At 41.3% G+C, this 15,951-nt stretch overlaps 1 protein-coding gene across 3 annotated transcripts in view; it reads right to left on the bottom strand.

The window, feature by feature from the left end:
* NPHP1 (nephrocystin 1) overlaps window positions 1-15,951 on the bottom strand; it is a 97,068-nt gene that overhangs the window by 59,530 nt on the left and 21,587 nt on the right. For all 3 annotated transcript variants that reach the window (XM_073672530.1, XM_073672531.1, XM_073672532.1), the window contains exons 4-5: window positions 9,661-9,721; window positions 1,788-1,912 (exon numbers count right to left, since the gene is read on the bottom strand). In XM_073672530.1, coding sequence (XP_073528631.1) covers window positions 1,788-1,912; window positions 9,661-9,721 — 186 coding nt within the window. The remainder of the gene's footprint in view (window positions 1-1,787; window positions 1,913-9,660; window positions 9,722-15,951) is intronic.

Here is a 15,951-nt window from a genome sequence, read left to right as displayed (position 1 = left end):
GTTTTTTCTGCCAGGGAGATGCAGAAATGCTGCAGAAATTTTCTGCTTCATTTCTGCATCGTGGGCACATAGCCTTAGTGCAAGGAAAACCACCATGTACCTGTTAGACCCAAGAATAAACTAAACCGAGGTCTGTTATACAGCACAGTATGTGTTGTATGCACGTTATAAGATAACAAGGCAAAAGGAGATGTAACATCATCTGACTTCTATACTGGATTTCTGGATTTTTTATGGTGTACAATGAAGCCTTTCTTAAGCAAGTGCATAAAATGAGATGTGCAGACCACATGCTTTGCGCTGCTGCCAGACCTCTCATTTTGTGCAATCCAGATGTGACATGTATTACTAATAACTGGCAGTTTATAGAATCACATTTAGTACATGAATATGTTTTGGGCCCACCCAAGAAGAAGAGCAGGATGTAAAGAGGCAGAGAAAGTATCTGAGAAGAAAAGTGCAAAAAAGAATGGACAAACAATATGAAACAAGGAGAAATTTTTGCAAAAAAAGTCAACTTTTAGTAGAGTAAATAAGTATGATGCTTAATTTCTGTTAAGGAATTATTGAAAATATCTTTGATTTTAAGGGGAAAACTTATGTAAAGTATTTAATGGGATTGTATCCCCTTTTTTAACTTTTTCAAATAGCCCTACTGTGGTAAAAAAAAAATACAGCACATACTTACCTTTTGATCCCCTGCCATTCCTCCATCCCGCTGGCTGTATCCCCACTTCTGGTTTCCTCTCCTTTTAGTCTGGTGCATCAGCTAATATATGACTGCAGCGATCAGCTGCAGCTATCGGCTGCAGCTGTCAAGCTTCAATCATGCCAGTAGTGAAGGAGAGGAGTCTGCCCAGGGAAACAGCAAGACTGAGGAGCAGCAGTGGATCGATAGCATATATTAACCTATTACCACACTGAGGCCATATGAAAAATTAAAGATGACCTTTAACCACTTTTTGCATATTAAACTGGCTACCTTATGATAAAGAGGATGAACAGCTGAATATAATGTAGTTTTATTTTTGTTTTTTTATTCCGCTCACTTGATGAGATTTTGGCTCCTAAAGTTTAGGGAACCTAACATGATAACTTTCCCTTCAACAAGTAGAAAGATTATTCTATTGGGCATTTAATCATGTAATCTCATTACATACAATACTCTGGATCTTTACCAGGTATCGGAGCTCCAGGGTAGCTCCAGGGCATTGTGTGTGACAAACATTGCTTGCTCACTACAGCTCTAGTCTCCCAGCACTGTCATGTTATTCATAATGTAATGACATGACAGCATCAGTGGAGGAGAGCTGCAGTGTGCAAGCAACGTTTGTCACATATTATTCCCTGATATCTATTCTCCCGGCGCTTGTAATGACAATAAACTAAAGGAATGAGGAGTGATCACAGTGAAAAAAAACATTTCTGAGCTTCTCTAGGGGCATTTCCTTTTTTTTCCCTGTGTGAAGTGTTTCCTTTACGACGTTGCCTTCTTATGATTGGTCAAAGTCATACAGAGGAAAGAGTAAGCACCCCCAGTGAAGAATCTCTGCTAACGCCCTTTTGCTTGAAGAGGTGACTATCTCAATAGGTGTCCTAAACTTTAGAAGCCAATATCTCCGCTATGGAGAGATGAAATAAAAAAAAAAAAAAGAAATCTGTGTTTAATACAGCTCTTCAGTCCTTTTATCAAGAACTAGCCAGTTTTACTAGTAAAAGATGATGAAAGGTCTGCTTTAAAGAAAGGTGCAGTAAGACGAGAAAGATAACTAGAATTTATGATTTACTTGACATCTTCTCTATGTGCTAAAGTCTTAGCCAGATTCTGCAAGTGGTGAGACAACTGCTCCAATCTCCGATCTTCCTCATCTTTCCTCTGGTCATAATTCCCAACAGGCCCTGGTTCATCAGCCTAAAAGTGGAGAAAGATTAGACATTTTGCTTTTAGACAGCAGAATGTAAAATTACAATACTATTGAAGATAATGTGGGTGTAAGTACTGGTCAAAAACTAAGTACTGCAATACAATGCCGTTCTTCTGCACCAAGAGGTAAATGTCTTGGGTATTATAAGGGGCCATTAGATCATTACAATTATATTATGGAAATGTGGATGTTCTCAGTTATAAGCAAAGGATGACCAAAATAAAGTTATTTATTAAGTACAGTGGTGTGAAAAAGTGTTTGCCCCCTTTCTGATTTCTTATTCTTTTGTATGTTTGTCACACTTAAATGTTTCAGATTACAAAACAAATTTAAATATTAGACAAAGATAACACAAGTAAACACAAAATGCAGTTTTTAAATGAAGGTCTTTATTATTAAGGGAAAAAGAAATCCAAACCTACAGGGCCCTGTGTGAAAAAGTGATTTCCCCCTAAACCTGATAACTGGTTGGGCCATCCGTAGCAGCAACAATTGCAATCAAATATTTGCAACAACTGGCAATGAGTCTTTTACAACGCTCTAGGGGAATTTTAGCCCACTCATCTTTCAAAATTGTTGTAATTCAGCCACATTGGAGGGTTTCTGAGCATGAACCACTTTTTTAAGGTCATGCCACAGCATCTCAATAAGATTAAGGTCAGGACTTTGACTAGGCCACTCCAAAGTCTTAATTTAGTTTTTCTTAAGCCATTCAGAGGTGGACATGATGGTGTGTTTTGGATCATTGTCCTGCTTAATAACGCAAGTGCGCTTCAGCTTGAGGTCACGAACAGATGGCTGGACATTCTCCTTCAGGATTTTTTGGTAGACAGCTGAATTCATAGTTCCATTTAACACAGCAAGTATTCCAGGTCCTGAAGCAGCAAAACAGCACCAAACCATCTGCTGTATTACTTCTATGCCAGATGTAATGGGACCTACACTTTCCAAAAAGTTCAACTTTTGTCTCGTCAGTCCACAGAGTATTCTCTCAAAAGTCTTGGCGATCATCAAGTTGTTTTCTGGCAAAACTGAGATGAACCTTTATGTTCTTTTTACTCAGCAGTGGTTTTCTTCTTGGAACTCTGCCATGCATGCCATTTTTGCCCAGTCTCTTTCTTATGGCGAGACTAGTGAGGCAAGTGAGGCCTGCAGTTCTTTGGATGTTGTTGTGGGGTCTTTTGTGACCTCTTGGATGACTCGTCGCTGCGCTCTTGGGGTAATTTTGGTCGGCTAACCACTCCTGGGAAGCTTCACCACTGTTCCATGTTTTCGCCATTTGTGCATAATGGCTCTCACTATGGTTCGCTGGAGTCCCAAAGCTTTAGAAATGGCTTTATAACCTTTTCCAGACTGATATCTCAATTACTTTGTTTCTCACTTGTTCCTTTAGATCACAACATGATGTCTAGCTTTTGAGGATCTTTTTTTTCTACTTCACTTTGTCAGGCAGGTCCTATTTAAGTGATTTCTTAATTGAGAACAGGTGTGGCAGTAATCAGGACTGTGTGTGGCAAGGGAAATTGAACTCAGCTTCCTAAAGATGTGATGAACCAGTTAATTTATGTTTTATGGCTGCTTTCTTCCAACAACTGTGTTACACCTGTCTATAGGTCGGAAGTTGTACAGTGCTGGCCAAAAGTATTGGCACCCCTGCAATTCTGTGAGATAATACTCAGTTTCTTCCTGAAAATGATTGCAATCACAAATTCTTTGGTCTTATTCTCTTCATTTAATTTGCTTGCAAGGAAAAAACACAAAAGAGAATGAAGCAAAAACCAAATCATTGATCATTTCACACAAAACTCCAAAAAAGGGCCGGACAAAAGTATTAGCACCCTCAGCCTAATACTTTGTTGCACAACCTTTAGCTAAAATAACTGCGAACAACCGCTTCCGGTAACCATCAATGAGTTTCTTACAATGCTCTGCTGGAATTGTAGACCATTCTTCTTTGGCAGACTGCTCCAGGTCCCTGATATTTGAAGGGTGCCTTCTCCAAACTGCCATTTTGAGATCTCTCCACAGGTGTTCTATGGGATTCAGGTCTGGACTCATTGCTGGCCACCTTAGAAGTCTCCAGTGCTTTCTCTCAAACCATTTTATAGTGCTTTTGGAAGTGTGTTTTGGGTCATTGTCCTGCTGGAAGACCCATGACCTCTGAGGGAGACCCAGCTTTCTCACACTGGGCCCTACATTATGCTGCAAAATTTATTGGTAGTCTTCAGACTTCATAATGCCATGCACACGGTCAAGCAGTCCAGTGCCAGAGGCAGCAAAGCAACCCCAAAACATCAGGGAACCTCCGCCATGTTTGACTGTAGGGACCGTGTTCTTTTCTTTGAATGCCTCTTTTTTTTTCTTGTACACTCTATGTTGATGCTTTTTCCCAAAAAGCTCTACTTTTGTCTCATCTGACCAGAGAACATTCTTCCTAAACGTTTTAGGCTCTCTCAGGTAAGTTTTGGCAAACTCCAGCCTGGCTTCTTTATGTCTCGGGGTAAGAAGTGGGGTCTTCCTGGGTATCCTACCATACAGTCCCTTTTCATTCAGATGCCGACGGATAGTACGGGTTGACACTGTTGTACCCTCGGACAGCAGGGCAGCTTTAACTTGTTTGGATGTTAGTCGAGGTTCTTTATCCACCATCCGCACAATCTTGCGTTGAAATCTCTCGTCAATTTTTCTTTTCCGTCCACATCTAGGGAGGTTAGCCACAGTACCATGGGCTTTAAACTTCTTGATGACACTGCGCACGGAAGACACAGGAACAGTCAGGTCTTTGGAGATGGACTTGTAGCCTTGAGATTGCTCATGCTTCCTCACAATTTGGTTTCTCAAGTCCTCAGACAGTTCTTTGGTCTTCTTTCTTTTCTCCATGCTCAATGTGGTACAGACAAGGACACAGGACAGAGGTTGAGTCAACTTTAATCCATGTTAACTGGCTGCAAGTGTGATTTAGTTATTGCCAACACCTGTTAGGTGCCACAGGTAAGTTACAGGTGCTGTTAATTACACGAATTAGAGAAGCATCACATGATTTTTCAAAGGGTGCCAATACTTTTGTCCACCCCCTTTTTTAGGTTTGGTGTGGAATTATATCCAATTTGGCTTTAGGACAATTCTTTTTGTGTTTTTTTCATTGAATACAATTTAAATGAAGAGAATAATACCAAAGGATTTGTGATTGCAATCATTTTCAGGAAGAAACTGAGTATTATCTGACAGAATTGCAGGGGTGCCAATACTTTTGGCCAGCACTGTATTTCAGTTCGGCTCAGCTCCATTGTAGTGACTATGGATAAACTGTGAGTGTAAACAGGTCAAGTGCTGTTTTTGAAACAAAGTGTCCACGTTGTTAAAGTCCCTTTCCAACGTCTTTTTTATTTCCATATCCGTTATCTATCAGAAAAGAATTTTCAGGGTGTGCATTAAAATAATTACCGGTCGCTGTCTTCTGTTATTTCCAGTGCTCTCCTGCTACATGTGACCACAGCTTTTTCTTGCCAGCTGACACCAGACTGTTACTTACTTTCCTAATGTAAATCTATGAGAGCCTTGATCTGGGTCTCAGACTTAAGTTTCCTTTCCCACAGAAACGGTGTTGTGAGCCAGGTGGTCACAACTGCTATCACAAAATCCAGGAGTGGACTGGAGCGGCGCTGAAAACGGCAGAAGACAGCAACTGGTAAGTTTTTTAATGCACACACTGAATACACATTACTGATACCTAACAAATGGCGAAATAAAAAAAAAAACACTAAAGTGGGACTTTAAAGACTCCTCATTCATAACTCCTCCCTTAGACTATGTTCACACATTGTGTTTTTGCTGCGTTTTTTTTTCTGCAGCAAAATCTGATCCCTTGCCAGGAGGTTTGTTCAGGATTTTCTTGCTTTTAAGCTTGTTTTTGGTGCATTTTTTCACTGTCCTTTTGTCTCTTTATGCATCTACATAAAGTTCAGTGAAAAAAAAATAATTAAATTCTGGTTTTGGCACAAAAACACGTATATTACTTACCGGTAATGTGTTTTTTCGGAACCCATGACGGCACAACGAGAGAGGGGATCCGCCCTTCAAGGACAGGAAACCTTCAAGATAAAAAGGGCGGCGCCTCTCTCCACCTCAGTGGATTACAGAGCATGAGAGGACTCTACGGTTAGAGCACATAATTTTATTAACCATAATCCCTGAGATGACAATAACTTCTTCCAGGCTCTACTGTAAATTTTAGTAGTGATTGGTTTCCTACTACCTAGAAGAGTAGTAACTAGATTCGATGAGAAACCTCGACCTTCTTGCAACGACCTCTCAAGTTCTAGGCCGCTAAGTGCAATCCTTTCACCTGAGGATGGAATATAGGACCTTGAGCAAGAAGGTAGGGAATCTCTGTAAGAATCCAGGGGTTCGTGACTGACATGCTCCTTAGCCAAAAGAACCATGGTCTCTTGGGCCAGAAGGGGGCTATGAGGACCACTCGAGCTGATCCTCCCGGATCTACTACTAAAGGGTTTTCCGTGGGATTCAGGGAGCAGAACTTTTTTAACTTGCTGTTCTGATGGGTCGCAAACAGGTCGACCTCTGGAGACCCCCACATGGCCACTAGCTGGCGGACGACTGAGTGATTTAGAGTCCATTCTCCCTGCAATAATGGCCTGCGACTTAGAAAGTCTGCCTTAGTGTTGTCCTCTCCTCTGATATGAAGGGCCTTAAAAAGAGAGAACTTTTCCTTCCACTAGAGAAAATATCCTCCCCGCAATCTGCATTAGTGATTTTGAGCGAGTTCCCCCCTGGTGGTTTACATATGCCACCGTGACCTGGTTGTCGGACAGAATTTTTATGTTATGCCCTCGTAGAAGGGGTAAGAAGCTGATCAGTGCCTTGTCTACTGCTCATAGTTCCCACATGTTGGAAGACTCAAGACTCTCCTCCTCTGACCAAGTCCCTTGTATCAGGCGGTTGTCTAGGTGCGCCCCCCACCCCCTGGGGCTGGCATCCGTAGTAATCACTCTGGTAAATTGGGGAACCCAGGGGACGCCTGTCTGGAATGTGTTTGTCTCTAACCACCAATACAGAGACTGAATTACATTTTGTGGGAGTGTTAACCTGCCCTCCAGATGTCCCCTGAGGATGATTTTGTTCTTTAGGACGTCCCATTGCAATTCTTTTGAATGAAATTGGGCCCATCCTACCGCTGGGATGCAGGAGGTGAGGGACCCCAACAGAGACATGGCCCCCCAGAGAGTCATTACTGGGTTTGTTATGGCTGTCGAGACTAAATTTTTTATTTTCTCACTTTTCTGCTCGGGCAGGCGGCATTCCTGTCGAACCAAATCCAGAGTAAGGCCTAAAAAGATCTGAGTTGAATGCGGGATCAGTTTTGATTTTTCTAGGTTTAAACACCATCCTAAGTTTTTTAAGATGGTGCAGACCTGATCCACTTGGGCCAGGCAGTGATTGTAAGTTTTGCCCACTATTAGGAAGTTGTCCAGGTACGGAATGATCAATCTGTTTTCCTCCCTGAGATGAGCCTTAACCTCCGCTATAAGTTTTGTGAATATGCGGGGCGCTACTGCTAGGCCGAAGGGAAAAGCTCTGTACTGGAAGTGCTTGACGACTCCCTGTACAGTTACGGCTACTCAGGTATTTTTGAAAGCCGTGATGGATTGGCACATGGTAATACGCATACTTTAGGTCCAACACTGCCATGTAGCAGCAGGGGAATAGAAGGCCTATCTTGAATGATGGAATGTTCAGGAATTTGTTTAGGCCTTTCAAGTTGAGGATCACTCTGTATGAATTGTCCGGCTTCTTTATAAGGAACCAGGGGGGAATAGAACCCTCTTCTTTCTTCTTGTGGTGATACCTCCAGCAAGACGTTCTTTTGCAGGAGACCTGAAATTTCTTCCTCCAGTGCCCGCTGTTTTGGTAGAGAGGATCTTAAGTCAGCCGGGATAAATTTCTCTGGAGGATTTCTCAGAAATTCCAGTTTGAAACCCAATTTTACTAAATTGAGGATCCACTTGCTGGAAGAGATCCTTTCCCAGGCTGGAAGGAAGAGAGAGAGCCTCCCTCCCACCTGGGATAGAGTGTCATTTTGGCGGTTTGCGACTATCCTGGGAGGGTCCGCCAAACAAAAACCCTTTCCCTTTCCTGGAACGATCCTCCCATCTAGATTGTTCTGTGGACGTCCTTCTGCGGCCGAATTTCTTCCTCAGAAAGGACTGCTTAAAAGTTGAGAAGGAAGATTTAGGAAATCCTTTTTTGTTGTCACCTGCTTTCTCCAGAATTGTGTCAAGAGAGGCAACGAAAAGAAAGTCTCCTTCACACGGAAGAGAACATAGCTTTCCCTTCGTTTGTATGTCCCCCGGGCAACATTTCAGCCAGACTGCTCTACGGCCGGCATTAGACAGGGCCGCAGATCTTGCTGCTAATATGGCAGAATCCGCAGAGGCGTCCGATAAGAAGGCCGCTGCTCCTTTCAATACAGGAAAAACACATAGGAAACAAAGGACGATAGAAGGGGACACTAAATTTGAGAATTTATAGCAAAGTTTATTAACAATAATTAGGCACACAATAGGGGAAAGTGCAAGTACAATAGGAAAGACTAAAAAATCTTTAAAAACAACCCACACCACATGACAGTCACCATAATAAGCCCCATATTATATATACTACAGTCATCAATTTAAGACATAAAAAAACAAAAAGGATGTCACCATGGGGAACATAGCAAGTGACAACTCTATAAGAAGTTCACAAAGTAATCTATCGTAGTACCCTTATAGCATATATAGGGAAAAAGAGTCGCTCACAAGCATTTACATATACATTATCCCCAGAGCATTCACCATATACATACCAGGGAAAATCGAACCGGGTCACAGAGTAGTCAGGGGGCAACCCGGAAATAAGGGGCCTAGTAGGGGAGCGCACATGTGGAGCGCCCCAGCCTGGCCGGTGATCTACCCTTAAGTACCCTTATTGTGCCAGGGAGATCACTGACTGACGTCCCCGCAGCTTCCGGTACCTCCCCCGAAAGTTACATCCAGGGGTCAGAGGTCCCGTCGCGCGTCATCGTTGCGTGACTTAAGGTTTCGTCACTTCCGGCCACGCCCCGTGATGTCACATCCGGGACGTGGGGTTTGCCGGTTACCATGCTGAGTAGGTGCCGCAAACCCCCGCCCGCACGTGGGGAGACCACATGCTGGTGCCCCCCACGGCGCTTCCAGGAACCATGGGACCAGCCCAGGTAAGCTTGCTGCGGTCGCCGCCCATTTTTATCTTGAAGGTTTCCTGTCCTTGAAGGGCGAATCCCCTCTCTCATTGTGCCGTCATGGGTGACAGAAAAAAAAAACGCTGTAAAACCTGCGTTTGGTGCATTTTTTCAGCATTTTTTTCACCCCCCATTACTTCCAATGGGTGAAAAAAACCTGAAAAAACCCTGAAAATAGTGACACGCTCTATTTTACAAAAAAACATGCAAAGCACAAAATCCTGAAGAAAGAAAAACCAAGATGTGAGCATGAGATTTCTGGAATCTCATTGACTTTGCTGGTACTGTAAAATGCAACTGAAAATTTGCATAAAAACACATAAAAAAAGGCTGAAAAAAAACAAGATGTGTGAACATAGCCTTACTGAGCTGTAGTAATAACCTTAGTACTGAGAACTTTATACAAATTGACACATGATAGGCCCATGTTTCTAATACAGAATAACATTTGCCTACCTTTTTCAGCCCCTGAAGAATATCTCTGTTTCTTTGGACTAAATTCTTAAGATGAACACATCTAAAAGAGAATAATTGACAATTCATCAGAATAAAACCTTACAGGCAAGTTTTTCCCAAGGTTAAACTGGGTCTGACCAAAGCAACTCACATACATTCCAAGAAATTGGTTGTGGAGAGGTGAAATATATGAGAAATCCATAAATAACTGAAGAAACGCGCTTGACTTCTCCCATTGGCTATACTGAAGGGCAATTTATTATAACCTGCAAATCCCCACTGAGAATAATACTGGTTACCTGTAAAACATGGGTCAGCAGCCTGAAATGGTTTGTCCGATGTTGCTCACATCCCTATTGGGAGATGAGCGCCAGCAATGACTTCACATCTACACATACATTCCATAATCCATGCAAGATCAACAGATATAATGCACTTGTGCTATGTGTAGTTGGCATTGGTGAAACCCTTTTAATTTGTTTTGGACAATTCCTGTCATGGTAAGGCAAGGGTCACACGACCATATTTTCTCTCATCCAAGAAAATTAGTTTGATTATGGAGAAGATGGAAAGAAATTTCGCCCTCTTCTCAACTGTGTCAATACATGAAAATCGGACCACACTTGGATGTTATCCAAATGTAGTCCAATTTTCTGATGGACCCATTGCTTGTATGGCCGAGTGCGATAATCAGATTCAACTTGGGCATGCAGTGATTTTTTTTCCACGGACCGGCACAGTCCAAGGAAAAAATCGGACATGGACATGGCCCCTTAGATTAATATTGGTCTGAGAGCAATCCAATCTTTTGTCGGATCACACTCGGACCGAAAACATGGTCATGTGCACGAGCCTTTTGAAGGGGCTATCTATATCTATAATTCGATAACCACAAGTTGCCACAATGCTGCAACTCCCACAGATCAGTTATAATCTGTGGTGAAATACACCACAGCAGTGCCCTGCAGCAATATCCAAGGGGAACTGAAGTATTACACCTTTCCCATTGAAATCTATAAACATGCTGCATTCCCCGGAGGTAGGTGCTCTTCTCTATGACTAATGGATGAACAGTACTGGTTTGGAGACTACACTCTATTTATGTAGCATCTGCTACAGAGTATAAGAAAATAATTTTTCGAAACCAGTCAAGAAATTTAACCACTCCGCGCCAGAGCCTGCTTTTGCCTTCGTGACCGGGCCAATTTTTTCAATTCTGACCACTGTCACTTTATGTAGTAATTACTCTGGAACGCTTTAACGGATTCCCCTGATTCTGAGACTGTTTTTTCGTGACATATTGTACTTCATGATAGTGGTAAAATTTCTTCGATATCACTTGCGTTTATTTGTGAAAAAATTGGAAATTTGGTGAAAATTTTGCAATTTTCAAACTTTGAATTTTCATGCCCTTAAATCAGAGAGATATGTCACACAAAATAGTTAATAAATAACATTTCCCACATGTCTCCTTTACATCAGCACAATTTTGGAACCAATATTTTTTTTTGTTAGGAAGCTATAAGGGTTAAAAGTTGACCAGCGATTTCTCATTTTTCCAACAAAATTTACAAAAATATTTTTTAGGGACCACATCTTATTTGAAGTGACTTTGAATGGCCTTTATGACAGAAAATACCCAAAAGTGACACCATTCTAAAAACTGCACCCCTCAAGGTGCTCAAAACCACATTCAAGAAGTGTTTCACGGGAATTTTTGGAATGTGGAAGAAAACAATGAACATTTAACTTTTTTTCACAAAAATGTTACTTTAGACCCAATTTTTTTATTTTCACAAGGGTAACAGGAAAAAATGGACTACACAATTTGTAGTGCAATTTCTCATTAGCGCGCTGATACCCCATATGTGAGGTAAAACCACTGTTTGGGTGCACTGCAGGGTTCGGAAGGGAAGGAGCCCATTAGACTTTTTGAATGTAAAATTTGCTTGAATAATTAGCAGATGCCATGTTGCGTTTGGAGAGCTCCTGATGTGCCTAAACAGTGGAAACCGCCCACAAGTGACACCATTTTGGAAACTAGACCCCTTAGGGAAGTTATCTAGATGTGTGGTGAGCACCTTGAACCTCAAGGTGCTTCACAGAAGTTTATAATATTGAGCCGTAAAAATAAAATTTTCCCATTTTTCCCACAAAAACATTTTTCATCCCTTAATTTTGCATTATCATAAGGGTAATAGGATAAATTGCACCATGAAATTTGTTGTGCAATTTCTCCTGAACACGCCGATACCCCATATGTGGAGGCAAACCACTGTTTGGGCGCACGGCAGGGTTTGGAAGGGAAGGAGCGCTATGTTGGCTGGGATAGGTTGCAGACACCATGTCACATTTGAAGAGTCGCTGACATGCCGAAACAGCAGAAACCCCCACAAGTGACCCCATTTTGTAAACTACACATCTCAAGGAATTCATATAGGGAAGTAGTGAGTATTTTTTAATTTTTACATTTATACCATTGGGCAGTGAAGAAAACATAATTGTATTTTTACCACAAAAAAATGTTTTACCCTCAGATTTTACATTTTGACACAGGGCAATGGGTAAAAATGGTGCCGAAATGTGTCACACAATTTCTTCTAAAAGTGGCAATACCCCATATGTGGCTGTATTGTACCGCTTAGCCATACGGCGAGATCTGGGAGGGACGGAGCGCTATTTGACCTTTGGAGAACAAATTATTGTAGATTAGGCATTTGGATTTTGGAGCACAAAATTTTCAGAATTTCTTTTGGGGGGCAAGGGCCATTTCACTTTTCCAGAGCCTTTCTGCTACCAGTAACTTGGAAGTCCCTTATATTTTTAACAGATGACAGACCTGAATGGGGACTAGCTTTTTTTGAAGACCGAGTTGAAGCTTTTATTGGGAACATTTTACGTAACATTTATCCGGCGCTCTAGGCTGAGCACTTACATCGGGGTTTCCATCTAAATTTCCAAGTGATGTAATTCAGATGAAACCCCTGCAGGATCCATTCACTATAATGAGGCAGCAGAGTTACTCTGGACTCCGTCTGGCCTCTGTTTAGTGGTGTCCTTTTTTTCAGAAGTGCACAAAACTGTGGCCAACCGCACTTTTATGCACGCCTAAAAAAACTGACACCGTGGGATCACAGGCCAGATGGCATCCACAGTGGCCTATATCTGCCTCATTACAGGCAATCTTCCGTCATGGGTTCCGTCTGAATCACGTATTTACACGGAAATTTACACGGAAACTCTGGTGTAAGTGCTCAGCGCAGAGCGCAGGATAAATGTGAGCAGAGCCTTACTGCGATCTTTGGGAGACATAATAAACAAATCAGTAGCAGGTGAAGAATTGGTTTTATTTATTTTTTACGCCGTTCCTCGTGCGGTATAAGTGATGAGATTACTTTATTCTTCGGGTCGGTGCGATTACAGAGATAACAGATTTATATCGGGTTTTTATAACTGACAGCTGTCACACACTAAGAGACGCTTTTTTTTGCAAAATCTAGTTTTTGCATTGCCATATTTTGAGACCTATAACTTTTCCATATTTCGGCCGACAGAGTCATGTGATGGCTTGTTTTTTGCGGGACGAGTTGACATTTTTATTCGTACCATTTTTGGGTACGTGACATTTTTTGATCGCTTTCTATTCCGTTTTTTGGGAGGTAAAATTAACAAAAACCAACAATTCAGGAATTGTTTTTTGAGGTTTTTTTATGCCGTTCTGCGTGTGGTAAAGGTGATCAGGCAGCGTTATTCTTCGGGTCAGTACGTTTACAGCGATACTACACTTACTGTATATTTTTTTATGTTTTGGCGCTTTTACACGATAAAACAATTTTATAGAAAAAATATTTTTTTTGCATCGCTTTATTCTGAGCTATAACTTTTTTATTTTTTGGCTGATGGAGCTGTATGGCGGCTTTTTTTTTTGCGGAACAAGATGACGTTTTCAGCGGTACCATTTTTATTTCCATTTCGCTTTTTGAACGCATTTTTTTCCACTTTTTGTTTGCGATATGATGAAAAAGCATAGTTTTTTGCTCCGTTTTTTATTTATTTTTATTACGGTGTGCACAGAAAGAGTTAATTAGTAAGACAGTTTTATAGATTGGGTTGTTTCGGACGCGGCGATACCAAATATGTGTACTCTTTTTGTTTTTGCATAAATATACGGATTTATTGGTTTAATATTTTATTTATTTATTTTTATTTATTTTGTGATTTTTTTTAACAGTTTGAAAACATTTTTTGTACTTTTTTTTTACATTTTTACTTAGTCCTGTATGGGACATTAATTTTTATTTATTTTGTGATTTTTTTTTTTAACAGTTTGAAAACATTTTTTGTACTTTTTTTTACATTTTTACTTAGTCCTGTATGGGACATTAATTTTTATTTTTCTAATCACTGTTCTCATGCAATGCAATAGACATGTATTGCATTGCAAGAGAAGTTTTCTGACAGTTTCACACTGTCTGTCTCCTGCTGGACTCAGCTGCAGGCTGAGCCTAGCAGGACACCATATATGGCAGATCCGGAGGTGGTCATGTGACCTCCAGCTGCCATAACAATGGCAGGTCCTGGAAGACATCAGGGGGCCGTCGGAGAGGTAAGTGGACGACCCCCTCTCCTCTCACTATCTTCTATATGCCGCGATCACTATAGATCGCAGCATATAGAAGATAGCAAAGGGTTAACATCATTGGGACCTGATCCAATCAGGTCCCGATGATGTCCCGTCAGAGCTGTTGCTCTGAACCGCAACCGCAGCACTTGCAAGACCCTGGGGGTCCTGAGGGCTGCGGGACCACCGACCGTTCATAAACGTCGGCGCTGCACAGAGCCCAGGCAGCGCTGGCGTTTATGTACAGTGGGCGGTCGGGAAGCGGTTAAAGAGGTTTTCCAGCAGTTAAAACCAATTTTTTTAAAATCAAATATTTTTTACTGAAGATTTTCAAATTTAAGGACAATTACAGACAAAAGGGAACCAGACTCCCAAAGCAGTATAACAAGTCATATCAAAGTGTAAATATAGACCACAGTTCGGTAAAGGAGAAAATATCATACTTAGTTGATTACCGATAACTTGTTGAAACAGAGATTAAATACAAATGAGTACAGGTAAGCTGGAAAAAGTTTCACCACAAAATATAATTTTTCTGGAATTGATGTACTATAAAGGCCTAGTATTCAGAAAAGACCTAAACGGTATCTCTGTAACTCTCTTGATGCAAACCCTGATCCATCAATCCATGGAGCTCAGAGCTTTTATCATGCTCCTGGATTCAATCCCTTGAGTTTATGTTCTGTGGTCGGCTTCTCTTTCTGCTGTACAACAGGACACACAACATTTTTATTTTCAAAATTCAATTTTTATTGAAGAAACACAACTTTTTTTGTGTATTTTGGTTCTGGTTTTCTAGCTGCAGTCTGATTAGCTTAAACCAGGTGTTTTCATTTGTGTGCCCATCACCTTTTGGGTGAAACTTTATATTCTGTCTCCCTGCTGGCATTTCCTGCTGGTGATAGATTCATTTGTATGTTCCAGCTAAAGGTTTTCGCTTTGCTGTTTCTTTGCTATACTTTGCACCTATTTCTGTTTATCATTAGGAAGTATGCAGTATATTTGTTAAATTACTTGCTTTATTCTTTGTTTGGTATTTCGTTAAGTACTTAACTTACTCTGGGATCTTTCCTTTGTTCAGCACACATGTCCTCTTGTAAATAATTCATACTTTTCTCAGCCCCCTGGTTCTTTAGGAGGAACATGAAGCAAGTTTAGGCCAGCGTTGCCATCTCCTAGTCTATGGTTAGGTCTATCTCTGCAACTGCAGGCACTACTAAGGACTGCAGAGTCAGGATATCTAGTCTGTATAGGAATCGGCAGGGTCAGTTGCAGTTTTTAGTGTATAACCTATTTTTCCGAGTGACTTGCTACACAGGCATAGCGATACTAGGAGCATTCAGGGTGAGCCGCCATCGCGTGGGAGCGCCATTGCGATATCTTAGGGTGCCAAACTCAGTGGTCAGGTAGGGACAGACCAGGGTTAGAGTAGGGCTTTTACCAGTCTGAACAGGGATCTGACAGGTTCAGGTATTTCTTCCCCCGGTTTGTACGGTACTAGTGTGCTTGTGCAGTCATAACAGCTTTTCAAATTTTGTAATAACATTCCTTTTTAAATAAATGCCCCTTTCCAAATTCAATAACCAGTTGTTTTTATTATCAACTTCGGAATTGTAGGGACCTCATCCGTTACTCAATAATGAGCTATTAATTTCCTGACCACGAACAAT

The sequence above is a fragment of the Phyllobates terribilis genome, unplaced genomic scaffold (genome assembly GCF_046119375.1).
Source record: "Phyllobates terribilis strain yellow unplaced genomic scaffold, ASM4611937v1 Scaffold_3__8_contigs__length_932513732, whole genome shotgun sequence".
Taxonomy (NCBI): domain Eukaryota; kingdom Metazoa; phylum Chordata; class Amphibia; order Anura; family Dendrobatidae; genus Phyllobates; species Phyllobates terribilis.
Note: the sequence above shows the minus strand (reverse complement) of the source record. Positions and strands in the feature narration are given on the sequence as shown.